Genomic DNA, 20,491 nt, shown 5'->3' with positions numbered 1-20,491 from the left:
AACCACTGCTGCAAGGGGGTGTATACAAAGGTGAGGGGTTACTGCTACCCAGGGGGATCCCAGCAGGGGAGGCCGCAGCAGTGTTGTCTCCTGTAGGTAGTGAGGGCCCTCCAGGATTACAGGCCCAGGGAGGAAATGAGGAGCCTCGTTCAGGCCTGCTCCTCAGCCTGGTTTGGAGGGGAAGGCAGCAGTGCCTCTGCCTTCTGAGAGGCAGCCTGGCTGCAGGAGGGAGCACAGGCTCTGGGCAGGCCGACCCAATTCGAATGGCCCTGTCAACTGTAGCCAGTGTCCTTGGGCAAGTGTCCTATTCGGTAAGTCGGGGATAATGGTGCCGCACAAGTTTTCACAGGGATGAGGGCCATGGAGTGTATGCTCAGTAAATGCGGCTTCCTTTGTCACTAATACCCTACTGGTCTCTGACATGACTTTCGTCATTGATGATTTAGAAACGCACAGTTGAGCTTTTGATCCTAAGCGCAAGACTTTACGTCTATCTCTACTCAGTTTAGTTTTGCCATCATTTGGGCCTGCTAAGATGCTGTCATTTGGCAGCCTGCCTGCAGTTCCTACACGAGCGTTGCTGGTACCATATTGCACGTTTTAGGGTCCACGGCGGGGAGGGAGGTAGGAGAGCAGGGCTTGCGCCCGAGGTCAGGGAAGAGTTCTTGACTTGCCACCTTTGCAACTCTGACTTGGGAAGCTGCCTTCATAGTTTCTAGTCTTTGCACCCCAATTAGAAACACTAACTTTTTTTTTTTTAAGATTTTATTTTTTTTCCTTTTTCTCCCCAAAGCCCCCCAGTACATAGTTGTATATTCTTCGTTGTGGGTCCTTCTAGTTGTGGCATGTGGGACGCTGCCTCAGCGTGGTCTGATGAGCAGTGCCATGTCCGCGCCCAGGATTCGAACCAACGAAACACTGGGGCGCCTGCAGCGGGGCGCACGAACTTAACCACTCGGCCACGGTGGTTAAGAGACACTAACTTTTAAAAAGCTTTGCGAAGTGGTACAGGAAAGAAGCATCCTGTGTACTCACCCTGCTGGTCTGTTACCCATGTGAACACTTACCGTATGCAAGTCCAGAGCCTCTGAGACGCCAGACCTGAGATCTGGTTTCCAGTCCCCAGGTACCTAAGTGAGCGGCTTTGAGAAGAGGTGCTTTTAGGAGTTCTCCCCTCAGTGGACCCTCTTCCCCGTGAATAAACCACCAAAAAGAGAGCAAACTTAGGAACAAACTTCTTATAGAATTTAATGTTTTCAGGGACGGGATGGACTGAAGCCCAAGGGGAAAAATGGCAGGGTGTTCACCAGCAGAAAGGCACAGGGGTCCCAGAGGGCCGGGCTGGGCTGACTGCACTGCAAGCTCACCAGGAACTTATTCTCTCTCAGTTTCTCTCAGAACATTCTGGAACCATGACTGCTCCTTAAACCCGAATTTGCTGTTGCTCCTTCTTCTTCACCTCTGCCCAGATGTCTGACAGGTCCTGGATAAACTGCTGGATCTAACAAGGCAAAGGGACTGGAGTTAACCCCACCCAGCAACAGGCTACCCCATCCAAAAATGGAGCATATCTGGGCGTAACCTGTAAGGAGTCACTGTTTTCCTGTGACCAACCTCTTGAGGCCACTTTCCCTCATTTGGCAATGATTCTAGTTGAAATGGAATATCAGGCTTAGCAGACTAGAAGCAATAAGTAGGAATGGAGTTGGGAATTCCTAGAGGCCGACACAGTGATAGTGTGACAAAGTAAGGCTGACAATCTAACAGAGGTTGAAGAAAGAGAGAGGATCATGAGGACTAGAAGCATTTAGCAGACAGGGGCCATACTGCATCAGGGAAAAGAGCTCTCCACAATTTACTAGCCTTCGATGTGGTCATTTACTTGAAACCCAGAACTGATGCTCATTATGATAATCTTGAGTCATCAAGAGACGTTCAAATTGTATTCACTAGCTTCTGTTTTAAAGAACAGGCAATCAGTGTGACACAGCAGAAAGATTGCTGCCTCTGAACTCAGGAGACCTGGGCTCCTGACACAACTCTGGGGAAATCACTTCATCTTTCTAGGACACAGTTTCTTCTTCTTTAAAAAGGGGACGGCAGAGCAGGAAGATCCTGAGCTCACCTCCTCCCACAGACACACCAAAACTACAACTACATTATCTCTGGGAACGACCTGAAGACTGGCAAAACAGATTTTCCACAATTAAGAATATAAAGAAAAAGCCACATCGAGATGGGTATGAGGCACGGAGATGTGATCTAGTCAGAACCCACACCCCCAGCACTGCAACCCGCAAGTGGGAGGGATGTCACAATTGTGGAAGTCTTCCCAAACAAGCATGGGCCTGAGCCCAAAATCAGGCTCCCCAGCCTGGGGGACCTGCAATGGGAATATGAGCCACCATAACATCTGGCTTTGACAACCAGTGGGGCTTACTTCCGAGAGTGCCAGAGGGCTATAGGAAAATGAGACTCTGCTCTTAAAGGGCATGTGTACAAACTCACTCCAAAATCCCAGCACAGAAGCAGCAGTTTGAAAAGTGCCTGGGTTATAAGTGAAGGAGATTCACTGATTAATTTTAGGGCGTGTGCAAGAGCAGCAGGGATCTGTTGGGACTTTCTCCAGGGATGGAAGGACTGGTGGGTGCCAGTTTTTTTACTCCCCTTCTACCTAGCTGGCCGAGCCCTGGCAGGTGCCATTACTGACACTCTCTAACTTACTGGCACCATTCACCCTGCTCTGGCATTCCCCTGCAGACTCACCCCACACAACCTGCCTGCCTCAGCTGATGTCCCTCCAAAGTGGCTGCCGCCTTGGGGGGCCAGCCCCATTCACCAGCAGGCCTGCAGCAATCATGGCACAAGCACAAGGGGAGGATGCATGCAGCCTACACAGGACACACATCTGGAGCACCTCTGGTGACCAGGGCGAATTGTGCTCTGGGACTTACAGGACACCTTCTACATAAGGCCACCCCTTCAGGACCAGGAGATATAGCTTATCTACCTAATACATAGAAACAAACACAGAGATTTAGGCAAAATGAGGAGATAGAAGAATATGTTCTAAAAGAAGGAAGAAGACAAAAAAAAAAAACCCTCAGAAAAAGAACTAAACAAAATGGAGATAAGCAAGCTACAGATCTCTACCAAACTCAGGAGAAGAATGGATGAACAAAGTGAAAACTTCAACAAAGAGATAGAAAATATGAAAAGGAACCAATCACAGCTGAAGAATACAATAACTGAAATGAAAAAGTATATTAGAGGGAATCAAAAGCAAATTAGATGATGCAGAAAAACAGATCAGCTATCTGGAAGGGTAGTGGAAATCACTCAATCAGAACAGCAAAAAGAAAAAAGAATAATAATAATAATAATAATAAAGGATAGCTTAAAGGACCTCTGGGACATCAGGTGCACTAACATTCACATTATAGGGATATTCACATGGCATTCACATCACAGAAGCAGAAGAGAGAGAGAAAGGGACAGAAGACCTATTTGAAGGAATAATGGCTGAAAACTTCCCCAAAATTGCAAAGGGAACAGATATACAAGTCTAGGAAGCACAAAGTCCCAAAAAAGATGAATCCAAAGAGACCCACACCAAGATACATTATAATTAAAATGTCAAAAGTTAAAGATAAAGAAAGAATCTTAAAAGCAGCAAGAGAAAAACAACCAGTTATGTACAAGAGAACTCCCATAAAACTACCAGCTGATCTTTCAGCAGAAACTTTACAGGCCAGAGGGAGTGGCACAATATATTCAAAGTGCTGAAAGGAAAAAAACTTACAACCAAGAATAGTCTACCTGGCAAAGTTATCATTCAGAATTGAAGGAGAGATCAAGAGTTTCCCAGACAGGCAAAAGCTAAAGGAATTCATCACCACTAAACTGGCCCTACAAGAAATATTAAAGGGACTTCTTTAAATGGAAAAGAAAAGGCCATAACTAGAAATAGGAAAATTATGAAAGGAAAAATCTCACTGGTAATGGCAAACGTACAGTAAGAGAAATGAATTAACCATCTATATAGCTAGTATTAAGGTTAAAAGACAAATGTAGTAAAATCATCTATATCTCAATAATTAGTTAAGGAATACACAAAATAAAAAAATGTAAAACATGTTGAAAACGTAAAACATGGAGGGAGGTAAAAATGTAGTGCTTTTAGAACACTCTCAAACTTAAGCAACCATCAACTTAAAATAGACTGCTATATACATAGGTTGTTATATGCAAACCTCATGGTAATCACAAACCAGAAACCTGTAATAGAGGCACAAAAAATAAAGAGAAAGGAATACAAACATAACACTAAAGAAAGTAATCAAATCACTTTGAGGGAAGAGAGCAAGAGAAGAAGAAAGGAACAGAGAAGAACTGCAAAAGCAACGAGAAAACAATGAACAAAATGACAATAAGTATGTACCTATCAATCATTCTAAATGTAAATGGTCCAATCAAAAGACATAGAGCGACTGAATGGATTAAAGAACAAGACCCATATATATGCTGCCTACAAGAGACTCACTTCAGATCTAAACACACACACAGACTGAAGTGAAGGGATGGAAAAAAATATTCCCTGCAAATAGAAATGAAAAGAATACTGGGGTAGCAATACTTAGACAAAAAAAAAAGGGCTTTAAAACAAAGACTGTAACAAGAGACAAAGAAGGGCACTACATAATGATAAATAGGTCAATCCAACAAGAGGATATAATGCTTGTAAATATCTATGCATCCAACATAGGAGCACTTAAATACATAAAGCAAATATTAACAGACATAAAAGGAGAAATTGACAGTAATACAATAATAGTAGGGGACTTTAACACCCCACTTACATCAATGGATAGATCATCCAGACAGAAAATAAACAAGGAAAGATTCGTCTTAAATGACACATTAGATCAGACAGACTTCAAAGATATATAAAGAACATTCCATCCAAAAACAGCAGACTATACATTCTTTTCATGTGCACATGGAACATTCTCCAGGATAGATCACATGTTAGGCCACAAAACAAGTCTCAATAAATTAAAGAAGACTGAAATCATATCAAGCATCTTTTCTGACCACAATGGTACCAAACTGGAAATTAATTATAAGAAGAAAACTGGAAAACAAACATGTGTGGGGCTAAACACCATGCTACTAAACAACCAATGAGTCAATGAAGAAATCAAGAGAAAATAAAAAAAAAAATACCTTGAGACAAATGAAAATGGAAATACAATGTTCCAAAATCTATGGAACATAGCAAAAGCATTTCTAAGATGGAAGTTCATATCGATACAGGCCTACCTCAAGAAACAACAACAAAAAATCACAGCTAAACAATCTAACCTTACATCTAAAGGAACTAGAAAAAGAACAAAGTCTAAAGTTAGTAGAAGGAAGAAAATAATAAAAATCAGAGCAGAAATGGGGCTGGCCCCGTGGCCGAGCAGTTAAGTTCGCGCGCTCCGCTGCAGGCGGCCCAGTGTTTCGTTGGTTCGAATCCTGGGCGCGGACATGACACTGCTCATCAAACCACGCTGAGGCAGCGTCCCACATGCCACAACTAGAAGGACCCACATCGAAGAATATACAACTATGTACCGGGGGGCTTTGAGGAGAAAAAGGAAAAAATAAAATCTTAAAAAAAAAAAAAATCAGAGCAGAAATAAATAAAATGGAGACTAAAAAAACAGTAAAAGATCAAGGAAACTAAGAGCTGATTCTTTGAAAAGATAAACAAAATTGATAAACCTTTAGTCAGATTCATCAAGAACAGGGAGCCGGCCCCGTGGCCGAGTGGTTGCTCCACTTCGGCAGCCCAGGGTTTCGCTGGTTCGGATCCTGGGCGTGGACATGGCACTGCTCATCAAGCCACGCTGAGGCAGCGTCCCACATGCCACAACTAGAAGGACTCACAACTAAAAAAATACACAACTATGTACCAGGGGGCTTTGGGGAGAGAAAGGAAAAATAAAATCTTTAAAAAAAAAAAAAGAGAGAGAGGGCTCAAACAAATAAAATAAAAAATGAAGAGGAGAAATTACAACTGACACCACAGAAATTTAAAAGATCATAAGAGATTACTATGAAGAATTATACGTCTACAAACTGGACAATCTAGAAGAAACAGACAAATTCCTAGAACATAAAAATCTTCCAAGACTGAATCAAGAAGAAATAGAAAATCTGAACAGTCCAATTACTAGTAATGAAATTGAATTAGTAATCAAAAAACACCCAACAAACAAAAGTCCAAGATTAGATGGCTTCACAGGTGAATTCTACCAAACATATAAAGAGTAGTTAATATCTATCCTTCTCAAACTATTTGCCAAAAATTCAATACAAAGGAGTGCTTTCAAACTCATTCTATGAGACCAGCACTACCCTGATATCAAAAGCCGACAAAGACACTACAAAGAAAGAAAATTATAGGTCAATATCCCTGATGAACATAGATGCAAAAATCCTCAACAAAATATTAGCAAACTGAATTCAACAATACATTAAAAGGATCATACACCATGATCAAGTGGGGTTTATCCCAGGGATGCAAGGACGGTTCAATATCTGCAAATCAATCACTGTGATATACCACATTAACAAAACGAAGGATAAAAATCCTATGATCATCTCAATACATGCTAGAAAAAAGTATTTGACAAAATTCAACATCATTTATGATAAAAACTCTCAAAGAAGTGAGTACAGAGGGAACACATCTCAACATAAAAAAGGCCATATATGACAAACCCACAGCTGATATCATACTCAATGATGAAAAGCTGAAAGCACTTCCTCCAAGATCAGGAACAAGACAATGATGCCCACTCTCACCACTTTTATTCAACACAGTATTGGAAGTCGTAGCCACAGCAATCAGATAAGAAAAAGAAAGGAAAGTCATCCAAATTGGAAAGGAAGAAGTAAAACTGTCACTATTTGCAGATGATGTGATATTATATATAGAAAACCCTAAAGACTCCACCCAAAAAATATCAGAATAGATGAATTCAGTAAAGTTGTAGGATACCAAATCAATATATAGAAATCTGTTGCATTTCTATACACTAATAATGACCAATCAGAAAGAGAAATTAAGAAAACAATCCTATTTACAACCGCATCAAAAAGAATAAAATACCTAGGAATAAATTTAACCAAAGAGGTGAAAGACGTACTCTGAAAACTATAAGACACTGATGAAAAAAACTGAAGACAACACAAATAAATGGAAAGATATAACGTGTTCATGGATTGGAAGAACTAATATCGTCAAAATGTCCATACTACCCAGGGCCATCTACAGATTTAATGTGATCTCTATCAAGATACCAATGGCATTTTTAATAGTACTAGAACAAAGAATCCTAACATTTGTGTGGAACCACAAAAAAAACCCTGAATAGCGAAAGCAATCTTGAGAAAGAAGAGCAAAGCTGGAGATATTACAGTCCCTGATTTCAAACTACACTACAAAGTGATGGTAATCAAAACTATATGGTACTGGTGCAAAAACAGATACATAGATCAATGGAACAGAATAGAGAGCCCAGAAAAAAAGCTATGTTTACATGGTCAATTAAACCACAACAAAGGAGGCAAGAATACACAATGAGGAAAAGACAGTCTCTTTAATAAATGATGTTGGGAAACAAGACAGCTACATGCAAAAGAATGAAACTGGTCCACTGTCTTACACCATATACAAACACAAACTCTAATGGATTAAAGACTTAAATGTAAGACCTGAAACCCTAAAACTCCTAGAAGAAAGCATAGCCAGTAAGCTCTTTGACGTGGGTCTTAGCAATATTTTTTTGGATCTGTCCCCTTAAGGCAAGGGCAACAAAAGTGAAAATAAGCAAATGGGACTACATCAAACTAAAAAGCTTTCGCATAACTAAGGAAACCATCAACAAAATTAAAAGGCAACCTACTGAACTGGGAGAGGATATTTGCAAACAATATATCTGATAAGGGGTTAATATCCAAAATAAATAAAGAACTTATACAACTCAAGATCAAAAAAATCCCAAACAATCTGATTAAAAAATGGGCAGAGGACCTGAATAGACATTTTTCCAAAGAAGACATACAGATGGCCAACAGACACACGAAAAGATGCTCAACATCACTAATCATCAGGGAAATGCAAATCAAAACTACAATGAGATATCACCTCACACACATTAGTCAGAATGGCTAACATCAAAAAGACAACAAATAACAAGTGTTGGCGAGGATGTGGAGAAAAGGGAACCCTTACGCATTGTTGGTGGAAATGTAAATCGGTGCAGCCAATATGGAAAACAGCATAGAAGTTCCTCAAAAAATTAAAGATAGAACTACCATATGATCCAGCAATTCCATTCTGGGTATTTATCTGAAGAAAACAAAAACACTTAATTCGAAAATATATATGCACCCCTATGTTCACTGCAGCGTTATTCAAGATAGCCAAGATATGGAAGCAACCTAAGTGCCCATGAATAGATAAATGGATAAAGAAGATGTGGTATATGTATACAATGGAGTACTACTCAACCATAAAAAAGAATGAAATCTTGCCATTTGCGACAACATGGATTGACCTAGAGGGTATTATGCTAAGTGAAATAAGTCAGAGAGAGAAAGACAAATAACATATTACCTCCCTCTTAGTGGAATCTAAAAAAACCCACGAACAAACAAAACAAAACAGAAACAAACTCATAGATACGAAGAACAAATTGTTGGTCACCAGAGGAGAGGGAAGTAGGAGGATGGGCAAACAGGTGAAGGATATTAAGAGGTACAAACTTCCAGTTATGAAATAAATAAGCCATGGGGATAGCAATGTACAGCATAGGGAATATAGTCAATAATACTGCAATAACTTTGTATGGTAACAGATGGTTTCTAGAGTTATTGTGGTAATAATTTCATAATGTATATGGATGTTGAATAACTTGGTTGTACCCTGAAACTAATATAATATTGTATGTCTACAACACTTCAATTTAAAAAAAAAGAAAGGATGGAAAGGTTTAATTAAACAAGGAGATCATTAGACTGATGTGGCTCTAATGTCACAGAGGCCTGTGTACACAAACCGAAACCTAAGCCTGTAAATGCCTCAAGGTTACGAAACCAAAAGGCTAAGGACAACCAATCACAGCCAGCTAGGCTCCAGGCTCCAGCCAATCAGATCATCTCCTTTCTTTGCTTCGTGCTTTCTCTGCGCAAGTCCACGCGGACTCCTGGCCGGGAGCACCCCTAATCGCTTCTGGTTTGGCGCTGTCCAATTCCAATCGATTTGTGCTCAAATAAACTCTTAAAATTAAAAAAAAATTAAAAATAAAAAAATAAAAAGAGGAGAGGGAGAAAAGGCTGACCTAGATGGCTTCTAAGATCTCAGTTCTAAAATTTCTCCTTTTCAAGAATATTCCTAGAAATAGGACTACATAGACTCTCCCAAACTGTCAACAACCCTCCCACTTGCTAATATTGTTACTATTACTGATATGATCCCCATTTTTCAAAAGAGGAAACAAAGAATCAATGAATTAAAGCAACTTTCCCAAGGTTACGGAGAAGACAAGCTTCACATTTCCCAAACTATGTTCTTAGGATAAGCGATCACATACCCCTAAACAGGATTTTTGGTCAAGCTAAGTTTTAGAAACGCTATGTGCTTAGAGAGTCTCAGGGCAGGACCACAGCAAAGACTCTGCAAAGTGCTGTATTTTAAAACAATCTAACTTTGTTTAACTTGGCGTTTTCTAAATTTATTAGTCCATGGAGTCCTCTTATTCCCCCACAGGAAACTTACTGACATCTTGGGATTCTAGGATTTGCCAAGCACAGTTTGGAAAATGCTGCTCCAGGCGGTGTGGGCTTTACTCAGGGATCAGGCTGGACCTTTCATGACACAGTATGTTGAATTCAAAGTGTCTCGGCCTTTTGCAGAATCATCTTTCCTAAGCCGTACAATAGCACCAGGCTCCTAGCTCTAGATGAGCGGCTGCCTTACGAAGGCTATGCTTGGACCTGTTGTAGGGACGCTGTTGAGAACACTACTCACTGGGTGTCTCCGGAGCCTCCTTGAGCAATTTCTGTTAGAGCTAAGTGCTTGGAAAAGGTTCTCTCTCTCTCTGAGGAAACCTTATGTTTTCTGATTTTGGTACAAGAACCATGTGTTGTTGATTTCCATCCGGTTACCAGGAAGTTCGGAGCCAACTACGGTCCCTGTTGGAGGCCCTTATAATCCAAGAATCCACAGTCTGTATTTCTCTCTCTTGCCTTGACCTCGGATTTTAACTCATATTTTCCCAGGTCCTTATTTTTAATTTTTCAGGCTACCTGATCATGTGTGTTTCTGTCAGTAGGCTCACATCCTATGGGAATGAAGTGGGATATTTAAAAATAACATTTGGGCAATATGCTGTATTCCTGTAGAGGCAAATCAAGTTGAGAGGGAGTCAGAAAGCTCAAAATTTGGAGTGGACGGACTGGAAGCTACTGTCTGAGCAGGGAATGCTCAGGCAGGGGCAAGGAGCCGGAGCTCACCACCTCCTGCCGCACCTTTCTTTATAACAGCTGAAGGAAAGGGGCCTGAGGACCTCCGGGAGTCCCTGAGACCCTACTGCTGGGGAGAGGGGTCTGCAAGGCCAAAACTCATTTTACAATAATACTAAGAGGTTCTTCGTCTTTTTTGTTCTTATTCTCTCATGAGTGTACAGTGGCTATTACAAGAGTGGGACGTTTCCACGACATAGGCTGACAACAGAATGAGTGCAGAAGCAGATATGAGAATCCACCTGTCCTCTCTGAAGCCAGACTTTAAAGGGATTTGCAGGGCTGGCCCTGTGGCTGAGTGGTTAAGTTTGTGCGCTCTGCTTCAGCAGTCCGGGGTTTCGCTGGTTCGGATCCTGGGCACAGACCCAGCACCGCTCATCAAGCCGTGCTGAGGCGGCGTCTCACACAGCACAGCCAGAAAGACCGGCAGCTGGAATTTACAACTATGTACTGGGGGGCTTTGGGGAAAAGGAGAAAAAAAAAAAAGATTGGCAACAGATGTTGGCTCAGGGCCAATCTTTAAGAAAAAAAAGTCCACAAGTAACTGTAAAAAAAAAAAAGGTTTGCAAAAGTGTCAAATAATGCCACTTGTCCCACAAACACTTTTTGAAAATGTTTTCTCATTAAAAATGCCATTTATGTTGACATACTTCTTATTGTCATTTTAAAATGAATGAAGTCTTTTTAATTTTCCTGTTTGAGTTTCTAATATGGTAAATATCAGTGGATATAACCCATATAAATGAAAGCTCTTTGTGGGGGGTCTTCAATAAATTTTAAGAGTCTAAAGCTTTCCCAACACCCACAAGTTTGAGAATTGCTGCTTCAGAACAAACTTTCTTACAAATTCCCTTATGGTTTTTGGACTGTCAATAATTCTGCTCTAACCGGCTTTAACACACAGGCTGACTCTCTGCGTTGGGGAAATCCTTCTTGCTGCCTTGTCAGTGGGGGAAATCCTTTACATTTCATGAGTTTCACTTTTTTTTGTTCAATAGGGGAAGCGCCTCTCAGGCAGTTGCTTTTTTTGGCTTGTGTTTTATATTAATTCACCAAACACTTATTGAGGGCCTACTATGTGCCGGGCATTGTTCTATTCGCTGCGGGTACAGCAGGGAACAGAACTAACAAAACTCCCAGCCTTCAGAGGCGGACTTCCTCCCATTTCACAGCAGAGCTAAAGGCTTTTGCCAAAGGAATCAATAATGAGCAGAGGTCCTCTGCACGTCACCAGAAGCAGGGCTAAGGCACCTGCTGGTGCCAAGTTTCCCAAATTGCAGGATGTGTGTGCCTTTGGTCAGAAGTGAGGTGATTTTAGACGGCACATGGACATGGCATCGAATAGCTTTGAATCATACAGAGAAAAAAGTTATTTCCTTTTCAGTTACCTTTCAATTACTTTGGAGAAAAAATACTAAGACGACTCTAACACTTCCCTAACCTTGCTGACCCCCTGTCCCCAACCCCCGGCCCCAAATTTTCTCTTTTCCCAAACAGTGGGCCTTGGGCACAAGCGTTTAGGATCTCACTAGAATTTAATGACTGTTTTGCACAACTAATGAATTCAGTAGTGGGTTGCTGCTACTGCCCATGATCACTGGGGGCCAATCAGGTGGTAGCTGTAAGGCAGTGGTTCTCAAAGTGTGGAACCCAGACCAGCACCACCACCTGGGAGTTTGTTGAAAATGGAAATCCATGGGTTCTCATCTCAGACCTACTGAGTCACACTCTGGGGGTGAGGTCCAGCAATATTCCCCTGCCCCCAGGTGATTCTGATCCTGTTAATATTCGAGAACCACTGCTCCGTCGGGGTTATTCCTCCACGCAACCAATCAGAGCCATCTTGACTCTGCAGACCCAGCCAGCCGGCCCTGGCGCCTCATCTCACCATGTCCAGCTGTTTATGAGTGTCCTCCAGGGACACGTAGGTCGACTCCTTCAGCTGCTTGCTCACGATCTGGAAGAGGTTCAGCGTTGCCATCTTAATGGTGCCTAGCAAGAGGGTCTTCTTGGCGGCAGTGTTCTGGATGTGCGCCCAGCGAGATTCCTGGGAGAGGATGAAGGCGGGGCGTGAGCATAGAGGGAGAGTGTGTGTGTGTGTGTGTGTGTGCGCGCGCGCGCGGCCCTCTCTCATCCAGCGCCCAGAAGCCCCTGCGCCGCCCTGGGCCGCTCACCCAGACGATGACATCGCTGCGGGCGCGGTCGAAGCGCATCTGCAGGCGCGCCAACTCATTGTTGTGCTGCAGGATCTCGTCGTCCTTCTCCTCCATGTAGCGTGCCAGCCGTGCCTTGGCGCGCTCGATCTTCTCCTGGCCCTCCTGCGCCGACTGCATGAGGTCGTGGTGCATGCTTACCAGCGTCTTGTAGCGTGCGATCACCTCGTGGATCTCTTCGAACTGTAGCGGGGGGCTCAGGTCACTGCACCGCGGCCCCCGGGGGCCTGACGCAGCCACCCTGCTAACCAGCCAACTCCCGGCCTTGACGCCTTGGCCTAGCATGGAGGCCCTGGGCCAAGGTCAAGACGCAGAGGATGTGAGGACATTGGAGTCCCGCTGCTCGCTCCTCCTGGATTGGTATGAGCCATGGGCCATGTGTTGGGGGCATGTGCAACTGGACCTGGGCTTCTCAATCTTGACTGCCTGTTAGAATTACCCTGGGATCTTTAAAAAGGACACCTGCCAGGCTCCACCCCCAGGTATTCACATTAATAAACAGGACTGAGGGGTCCCTGACATCTGATCTTTGCAAAAGGTCCCCCAGCTGATTCTGAGGTTGAGAAATGCTGGCGTGGGTGGGGTGGGGGGGATGAGGGGTGCATTTTGCAATGTCTCCCAAGGCAGTAATTATCCTATTCAACAAGAATGTACCAAGAACCGCTTATGAGCCAGGAACTGTGCTAAATACTTGAGACAGAGCAGGAGATAAGAAAGCCAGACCCTGCTCTCATGAAGCCTACAACTTGGGATGGTGTGGAGGGAGGACAGACAGAGGAGTAAATAGTCAGTTACAACACAGAGTGATAATCCCTATCTCTGACTGGGGGCTGGGGCTGGGCGGAGCCTGGGGGTAAGATCTTCAACACCAGTGCTCTCTGGTGTTTGTCCACCATTTGCTGAGTTCTCCCTCCAGCAGGGACTGGAGAGGGTCCTGTGGGGCAGGTGGCCTGCCAGGCTCAGCCGCCTCCTCCAGCATGGTGCGGAGCCATGCCACTGGCCCTCATTCGCAGGCCCCACTCAGCAGAACAGAAGCCCTGCAACCCTCCCTCTTTAGAAGGCAGTGTGGGCTCCAGTTCCAGGATGTCAACTCACTTCTCCAGGGGTTTATCAAAGTGTGCCTGCCAGCCACCCAGGGGACACTCCCTGAGCACTTTCTCCATCTCATGCATTTCCAGTGATAGACTGGTGTTCTGGGAACTGCCCTGCTGTCTTTTCCCCAAATATTCCTCTGTGGGGAAGGGCCACCCAACCCAGCATTAGGGGAGGTGGGAACAGCCAGAAAAGGTTTCCTGGAGGAAAGGATGGATGAAATGAGGCCAGCGGTATGAGTAGAAGACAGCCAGGCTAAGGCAGGTGGGGGAAGGTGAGGAAATATTACAGGTAGAGGGAGCAGCCTGGGTAAAGATGATGGGTGTGTGGCATGTTCAGGATGCTCAAGAGAGTTCAGCATGAATGGCCTGAGTTCAGTGTGGAGGCAGAGATCAACCTGGAGAAGTAAAAAAAAGTGCCCAGTAAACCCTGAGAAGGAGTGTGGACTCCATCCACTTGAAGGATTTTAAGAAGCAGAGAGAGAACTCCATAAGAAGTGTTTCTGAAAGTTCACTTGGCACGTGATGCAATGACATACAACAGTTAAAATGAATGGACTACATCAGAGCTACCAGGAGCACCTCCCCAAAACTTAATGCTGATGTCAAAAGGACTCAGGTGACAATTTGAAGAGAGTCTCACTGTCCAAAGATGGGACACGTTGCACATTAGTAAGAATAAGTGCAAAGAATTGAAACATATCAACTATGTTAAAACCCATGAGTTCGTAATGATACAACATTACAGGCCACTTTTGGAGGATGCTGGAGAACCAACTCGTTATTCTGAAAACTGTAATAAGGAATCAAGCATTTAACAAGCTTTTTCTTTAAGATCCACATAGTAATCAAACAGTTGAGGAAGGGAAGATTCTCTTTATGGAGTCCTTTTCTTTATGGTAGTATTCTAGCCAACATGTGAGAAGGGAGGACTGAACATTTCCAGCACCCTAGAAAGGCCTTGTACCCCTGTTCAGTCCATGTCTGCCCCCCACTACCAAGGAAACCAGAATCGTGACTTCTGCCACCAAAGATTCATTTTGTCTGTTTTAAAACACATCAATAGAATCGTACAGTATGCCCTCTTCTATGTCTGGCTCCTTTTGTTCAGCATAACAATGTCTATGACACTCGAGAAACATATCAACCAAATGCAGTGTGGAGCCCTTGTTCGGATCCTGCTTAGAAGGAACCAACTGTACAAACAGCATTCGTGCAATAATTGGGGAAATTTTAATATTGACTGGACATTTGATATGAAGGAATTACTGTCAAATTTTTACTAGGTGTGACAATGGTATTTTGGCTAAGATAAGAGCTCTTATCTTTTAGAGTTATATACTGAAATACTTATGGACAAAAAAATGTCATTTGCTTCAAAATGGCGGAGGTGGGGAAGTATAGAGAATATGACCATGAGTTGATAATTGTTGGAATTAGGTGATGAGTAATGGCCACTCAATAGACTATTCTCTCTACTTTTGTATATGTTGGAAATTTTCCATGGTAAGTTTTTTTTTCTTTAAAGTCACTGATTGGGAAAAGCAAGTCACAAAAGGACATGTGCGATACTATCCATAGTTTGTGGATATGTAATATGTTGCCAAAATAATAAAAACAAGCATGAGAATGAAAACTTAAAAATCAGGATGCCGGTTACCTCTGAGGAGAGAGGAAGAAGAATGAGGTTTCGAAGGGGACACACAAGGGGTGTCAGTTACCAGCAGTGTTTTATTTAAGAAAAAAGAATCGGGGCCAAATAGGGAGAAATATTAAGATTTCACAAAGCTGTGATGAGTATTTGGGTGCTAATATATATTTCTCTATACTTTTCAGTATGCTTAAAATATTTTGAAAGAAATAAAAGAAGGAGGAAAGAGAGAGAAAGAAAGAGAGAGAGGGTGGGATCACACTGGCTGTAGAATGGCAGACAGGCTGGTGGCCAGGAATAACGCAAAGTTGAACTCCAGAAGAGGTACACTGGTGGTCTGGATGAGGAAGGGGCAGCAGCTGGATTCCAGAAATACTTAGGAGGCAGAATAGACCAGATCTGCTGATTGATGGCTGTGGGAGGTGAGGGAGGAGGAGGAGTCAAAGATGAGGCCCAAGTTCTGGAGAGCTGTGGGTGGGTGGCCATGCCATTTACCAGCACCAGACACAGCAGCAGCAGGGCTGGCCTAGGGATGGCAGAGGCAGATGAGATACAATTCGGTGAGATACAATCTCTTCAGTTCGAAGACACAGTTCTATATGGAAATTGCCAGCACTTTAAAAAACTGTGCATCCTTTGTCTCCCTGGGGCACCCCACAGGACATTGATCCACAGGCTGAGAGGGCATACCTCATACCTTACTCCACCCTGGGGAGGGGCTGTACCTGCTGCTGTCACATGGGGTGTGGGGGAAACAGGGTAGATAGCCACTGACATTGGCGGCATCCGTGAGAGGTCCAGGGAATTGCTCAGGGAGAGAAGTGGAGGGTCTGCGACAAAGACCCGAGGAACACTTAAGGAGATAGGAAGAGGAGGCCCCAGAGGAGCCTGAGGAGGAAGGACCAGAGGTAGGAAGAAAGCAGCTGAGAGAGGGAGGAGTCCCAGAGGAAAGGGCAAGGGTGTGTTTCAAGGAGGAGCATCAACCGTGTCCAATCCTGCAGGAGGCGTGCCTGGGAAGAGGGCCGAGAAGTTCCCTTAGCTCCGTCATCAAGGTGACTTTAGGAAGAGCAGCTGTCCATGGCACTGTGGGGCCCACAGAGGAGTGATCAGAAGCAAGAGCAGTGCCACTTACAAGCTGTGAGACCCTGAGCAGACTACCTAACCTCTCTGAGCCTCCATTTCCTCCTCTGTCCAGGGTGATGTGATGGCTTTCCTCCGGGCGCTAGTGAGAGGACTGCTCACTCCCCGTGCGCCGCACCTAGCCCAGTGCCTAGCGCAGATGAAGCTCGCCAGCTCTGGGATGGGTGGGGTGTTCTTCCACTTCCTCTCCCTTCCTCTCCCCACTTACTCTCAAGTAAACAAGAGACATCAGGGAGGTGGGGAAACAGGGATCCATGTGGGCCACGTCCGGATGCGGGCAGCACTTACCGTTGGTGCTCCCAAACCAAACCTTGCCCCCCCCAAACACACACACGTGGACATAAACACACCACCCATACCGAGACATTTTCACAGGTGTCACTCACACACACACAAAGATCACCAGCAGGCCCCCAACCCTTGAGTCCAGCCTCAAAGGAGCCTTTTCCAGCTGCTCTCAGAGCAGGTGACCATCCTTGCAGATGGTCCCCAATCCTCCCATAGCCCCAGGCCCTGGGGAAGAGGAGGTGGGGCTGAGGAAGGCACGCCCCCCTCCACTCACCTCCGAGTTCTCCACCACCTTCTCCAGGAACTTGTTGAAGATGGAGTAGTTCTGTAGCTTGGCGCTCAGCCGCTGGTGCTCCAGCCGCAGGGCTGCCATCTCCTGCTTGGCCTTGGTCAGCTCGCGCAGGCGCTGCCTCTTGAGTTCTCGCTCCTTGTTGGCTTTCTTCAGGGCGCGGATCCGTTTCTGGTCGTTCTCCTGGGCCGGGGAGGTGGCGCCCGTCAGGCACTCACCCTGACCTCCCTGGAGCCCAGGCTGGTGGTGCCCCCACAAGGACTCTGTCTGCTGAGCTTGGGCCATCCTGAGGATGGGATCCCTGGGCCACCCATCTGGGCCAGCAGGCCCGGATTTTCTCAACTTGGTACTTGGTGCCTCAGTTTCTCCTCTCTTCCTTCCCAAACCTGGGGCAACAGTGCTCGAGCTACAGGGAGATGAGATAGGAGATGGACCTGGTCCAGAAGGCCAAGCGGGGCAAGGCCATTCTCGAGAGCATGTTCCTAGTAGCTCAGGCTGGAGCAGGAGGAGATGGTGCAGGCAATCAGATGTCCAGAGAGAAAGACACGAGGCTCAGCTGCTGCGATCTGCCTGACCCTTCTTCTCCTTCCTTCTGCAAAGCCCTCCTCCAAGATTAGGGGGCAAACCCACCCCTCGCAATGCACGTGTGTGGCTCCTTTTCCTCTTCAGGGTGCCTGTGATTCTCCACGGACAGGTGTGTGTGGTGGTGGCATTTGGAGGAGATTTTGAGGCCCCTGGGGAGGGCACACGGAAGCTTCGCACAGTGCCCCAGCCCAGGAGAGGAATGAGGGGCCCTAAACCAGTGGTTTTCAAGTCCAACTGTGCATCACAATCCCCTGGGAAGCTTTTTAAAAATACAGTTGCCTGGGCCTGACCTCAAGCAGAGAGGAGAGAGCCCGGGGGTCTGTATCTGTAACCAGCGCTCCAGGATTTTGATGCTGCTCCTCCTTTAGGAGCCATTTGCAGAACCCCTCACCCCCAAATCTCCTGCCACCCCAACCACTCCACAAGCTTTTCTCTGGCCAGGAAGGACTGGACCTCTGGAGAATATGCCCGATCCCTCAGCTTCCTTTCCCACCTGGCTTAGGCCCAGAGAGAGAGAGAAGAGACTTGAGAGCGGGACGCCCCTGTGGCAGAGGCCAGCAATTACCGCTGGAGCTGGGCCAGGCCCTCAGGGCTCCATCAGTGCTGTCCGGAGTGGGTCTGAGACGTCTGGATTTTAAAATGGTTAAATCACTCCCCTTAGGACCAATTGAGAGGAGTCGTCTCAGAATGGACTCTGGTGCCTCGTCCTTCAACCACTCGCTACCTGGACCCTCAGCATGAGGATGGAAGAGTGGTGAGAGTTGGGGGGGACTTAAACCCTATTTAATTCGTCTCTGTATGCCCAAGTGCCTAGCCCTGAGTGTGGCAATTCATTCATTCATCATCATCATCCATCCATTCATTCATTCACTGGATAAACTGTATGTACCAGGTGTGGGCAAGGAAATGGTAAACAGCAGTGGAGAAGGGGCAGAGACTGACAGGTAAACAGGAAATTCAAACAGCAGTAAGTGGGGCATAAAGGGAGAAGCTCCAGGCATTGTTGAGCACTGAAGAGACTTCTAACCCAGGGGGAAGAGTCAGCCAAAGCAAGGAGGAGGAAGAGGAGGGGGAGGAACAAGAGGGAGAGGAGAAGGAGGAGGGGCAATTTGCCCAACCAAAGAGTGTGGGTGCTCCTGGCCTGCTCACATACCTGGATGTGACCCCCTCATACCTGGATGAATTGCTCAAACTTCTGGATGTGGGCCTTCAGCTGGGCCTCCTTGACGCCCAGTTCCTCCCAGCGCAGGTTCAAGGTTTCCATTCTGCGCTGAAATGTCTTGAGGTGGGGGGAGCAGAGAGGTCAGAAGAGCCCCTGACATGGGTATGGAGGGAGGCCCCGGTATCTCCCGCCCCAGTGCTTCTAGCCCCAGGCCTCCCACTCTCCACCCCATGCCTAGTTCCGAGCAGAGCATCCCAGGACACGGGTACCCCCATGACTCATCTCCGCAGAGGGAACACAAAATCACCACCCAGGACTCCTGGCCCTAGCCACTGCCACCGAGAAAATGGAAGGCTGCCTTCAGGCTCTCCCTGAGCCCTGTGGCCCTTCCTGAACCAACGCCCCGAGTCCCCCACCTTCTTCTTCTGCTCCATAGCCTGGTGCATGATCTTGGCCTCCTTCTTCTTCTCCAGTAGCTGGATGGATGGAGACTCCAACTGCTCCTCGATGTTGGGGAACTTCCTGCCCAAGACATGGGCAAGAGAGGCCTGTGGGTTCTGAGCACCCGGGGCAGGCTGAGACTAGGAGCCACCCACGGAGACAGATACCCATGGTGGGGAGGGGGGCTTATCCCCTGCCAGAGTGAAAGGACTGGTGTGGGGAGAGGGAAAGAGGGCAGTGCTGGTATCCGAGGAGCAAGCCAGGGTGATGGGACAGGGTGTTGGGGTGCTGGGTTATAGGAGTAGGAGGGGACAGGTTGAAAGGTGGGGCGTGGGTGGGTGTGGGAGGCCCCAGACCCTCAGACACTCACTGCAGCAGTTGCAGCAGCCGCTCCCCATACTGCAGCCGGAAGTACTCGGCCAGGTCTTCCTCCTCCATGATGCCCAGACTCATGGTGGTGGCGACCTGACGGCTGAGGCAGCCAAATCTTCACAGTGAAACCAGTGGGTGGTGGAGCCACAGGGGGTTCAGGGGTGGTGGCTGAGCTCTTGCTTCTCCCTTCCTCCTGCTCTTCAAAGTCCCACAGAGGGTGGGTGTCTGAGAGACTCAGGGGAAGATGGCTGCAGGCTGACGATCAGCAGCTCAGGATGAGGTGTTCAGGAGGTAACGGGAGATCTAGTTACCTAGCAACAGGTCGCCTGGTTCTGTGGACCACACATAGAACCCTGGCTTTGTCCGCTGACCTCTGTCCTCACTGATCCCATTTTCACTGGGGTTCCACTCTCTGCTCCTGCATTTACCCCCCAGGAACTCTGGGAAGAGGTTGAGCCTAATGAGATGTTGGGGTTCAGGGCTGGAAGGCAGGGGCTGGGTGTCCGCGGCTGAGAAGCAGGTTTTGGTAGAGGAGTGTCCTTGCGAGGGAGCCCTGCCCAGGAGGCCTCCCTCCTGGGTTCAGGTGTGTGTGTCAGGGTGAGGGACAAGGCTGGGGCTGGGACAGATGGCCCAGAAGAAAAGGAGCCAAGGAAGGGGGGGTGCCAAGCTGAGGAGGGGTGA

The 20,491-nt window shown here is 46.2% G+C and overlaps 1 protein-coding gene across 1 annotated transcript; it reads right to left on the bottom strand.

Moving 5' to 3' along the window:
• Positions 1 to 1,225: 1,225 nt before the first annotated feature.
• CCDC42 (coiled-coil domain containing 42) lies at positions 1,226 to 19,977 on the bottom strand. The gene is made up of 7 exons (XM_014864099.3): positions 19,809 to 19,977; positions 19,414 to 19,519; positions 19,010 to 19,114; positions 17,236 to 17,433; positions 12,753 to 12,974; positions 12,467 to 12,625; positions 1,226 to 1,501 (listed from the first exon to the last, which is right to left on the bottom strand). Exons 1-7 carry the CDS (start codon positions 19,889 to 19,891, stop codon positions 1,424 to 1,426), a joined length of 951 nt encoding a protein of 316 aa, XP_014719585.3. The 5' UTR covers positions 19,892 to 19,977; the 3' UTR covers positions 1,226 to 1,423.
• Positions 19,978 to 20,491: the final 514 nt, after the last annotated feature.

This window comes from Equus asinus, chromosome 13, assembly GCF_041296235.1.
Source record: "Equus asinus isolate D_3611 breed Donkey chromosome 13, EquAss-T2T_v2, whole genome shotgun sequence".
NCBI classification, from domain to species: domain Eukaryota; kingdom Metazoa; phylum Chordata; class Mammalia; order Perissodactyla; family Equidae; genus Equus; species Equus asinus.
This window is presented reverse-complemented; position numbering and strand designations above follow the sequence as displayed.

What these genes read in the sequence shown, in the direction of transcription:
- CCDC42 (XM_014864099.3), bottom strand. Translation starts at nt 19,891, where the DNA reads ATGAGTCTGGGCATCATGGAGGAGGAAGACCTGGCCGAGTACTTCCGG. An exon ending in CTATGGAGCAGAAGAAGAAG is followed by an intron (nt 19,115 to 19,413) that starts GTGGGGGACTCG and finishes CCCCACCTCAAG; the next exon opens with ACATTTCAGCGCAGAATGGA. An exon ending in AGGTGGTGGAGAACTCGGAG is followed by an intron (nt 12,975 to 17,235) that starts GTGAGTGGAGGG and finishes CCCCCGCTACAG; the next exon opens with TTCGAAGAGATCCACGAGGT.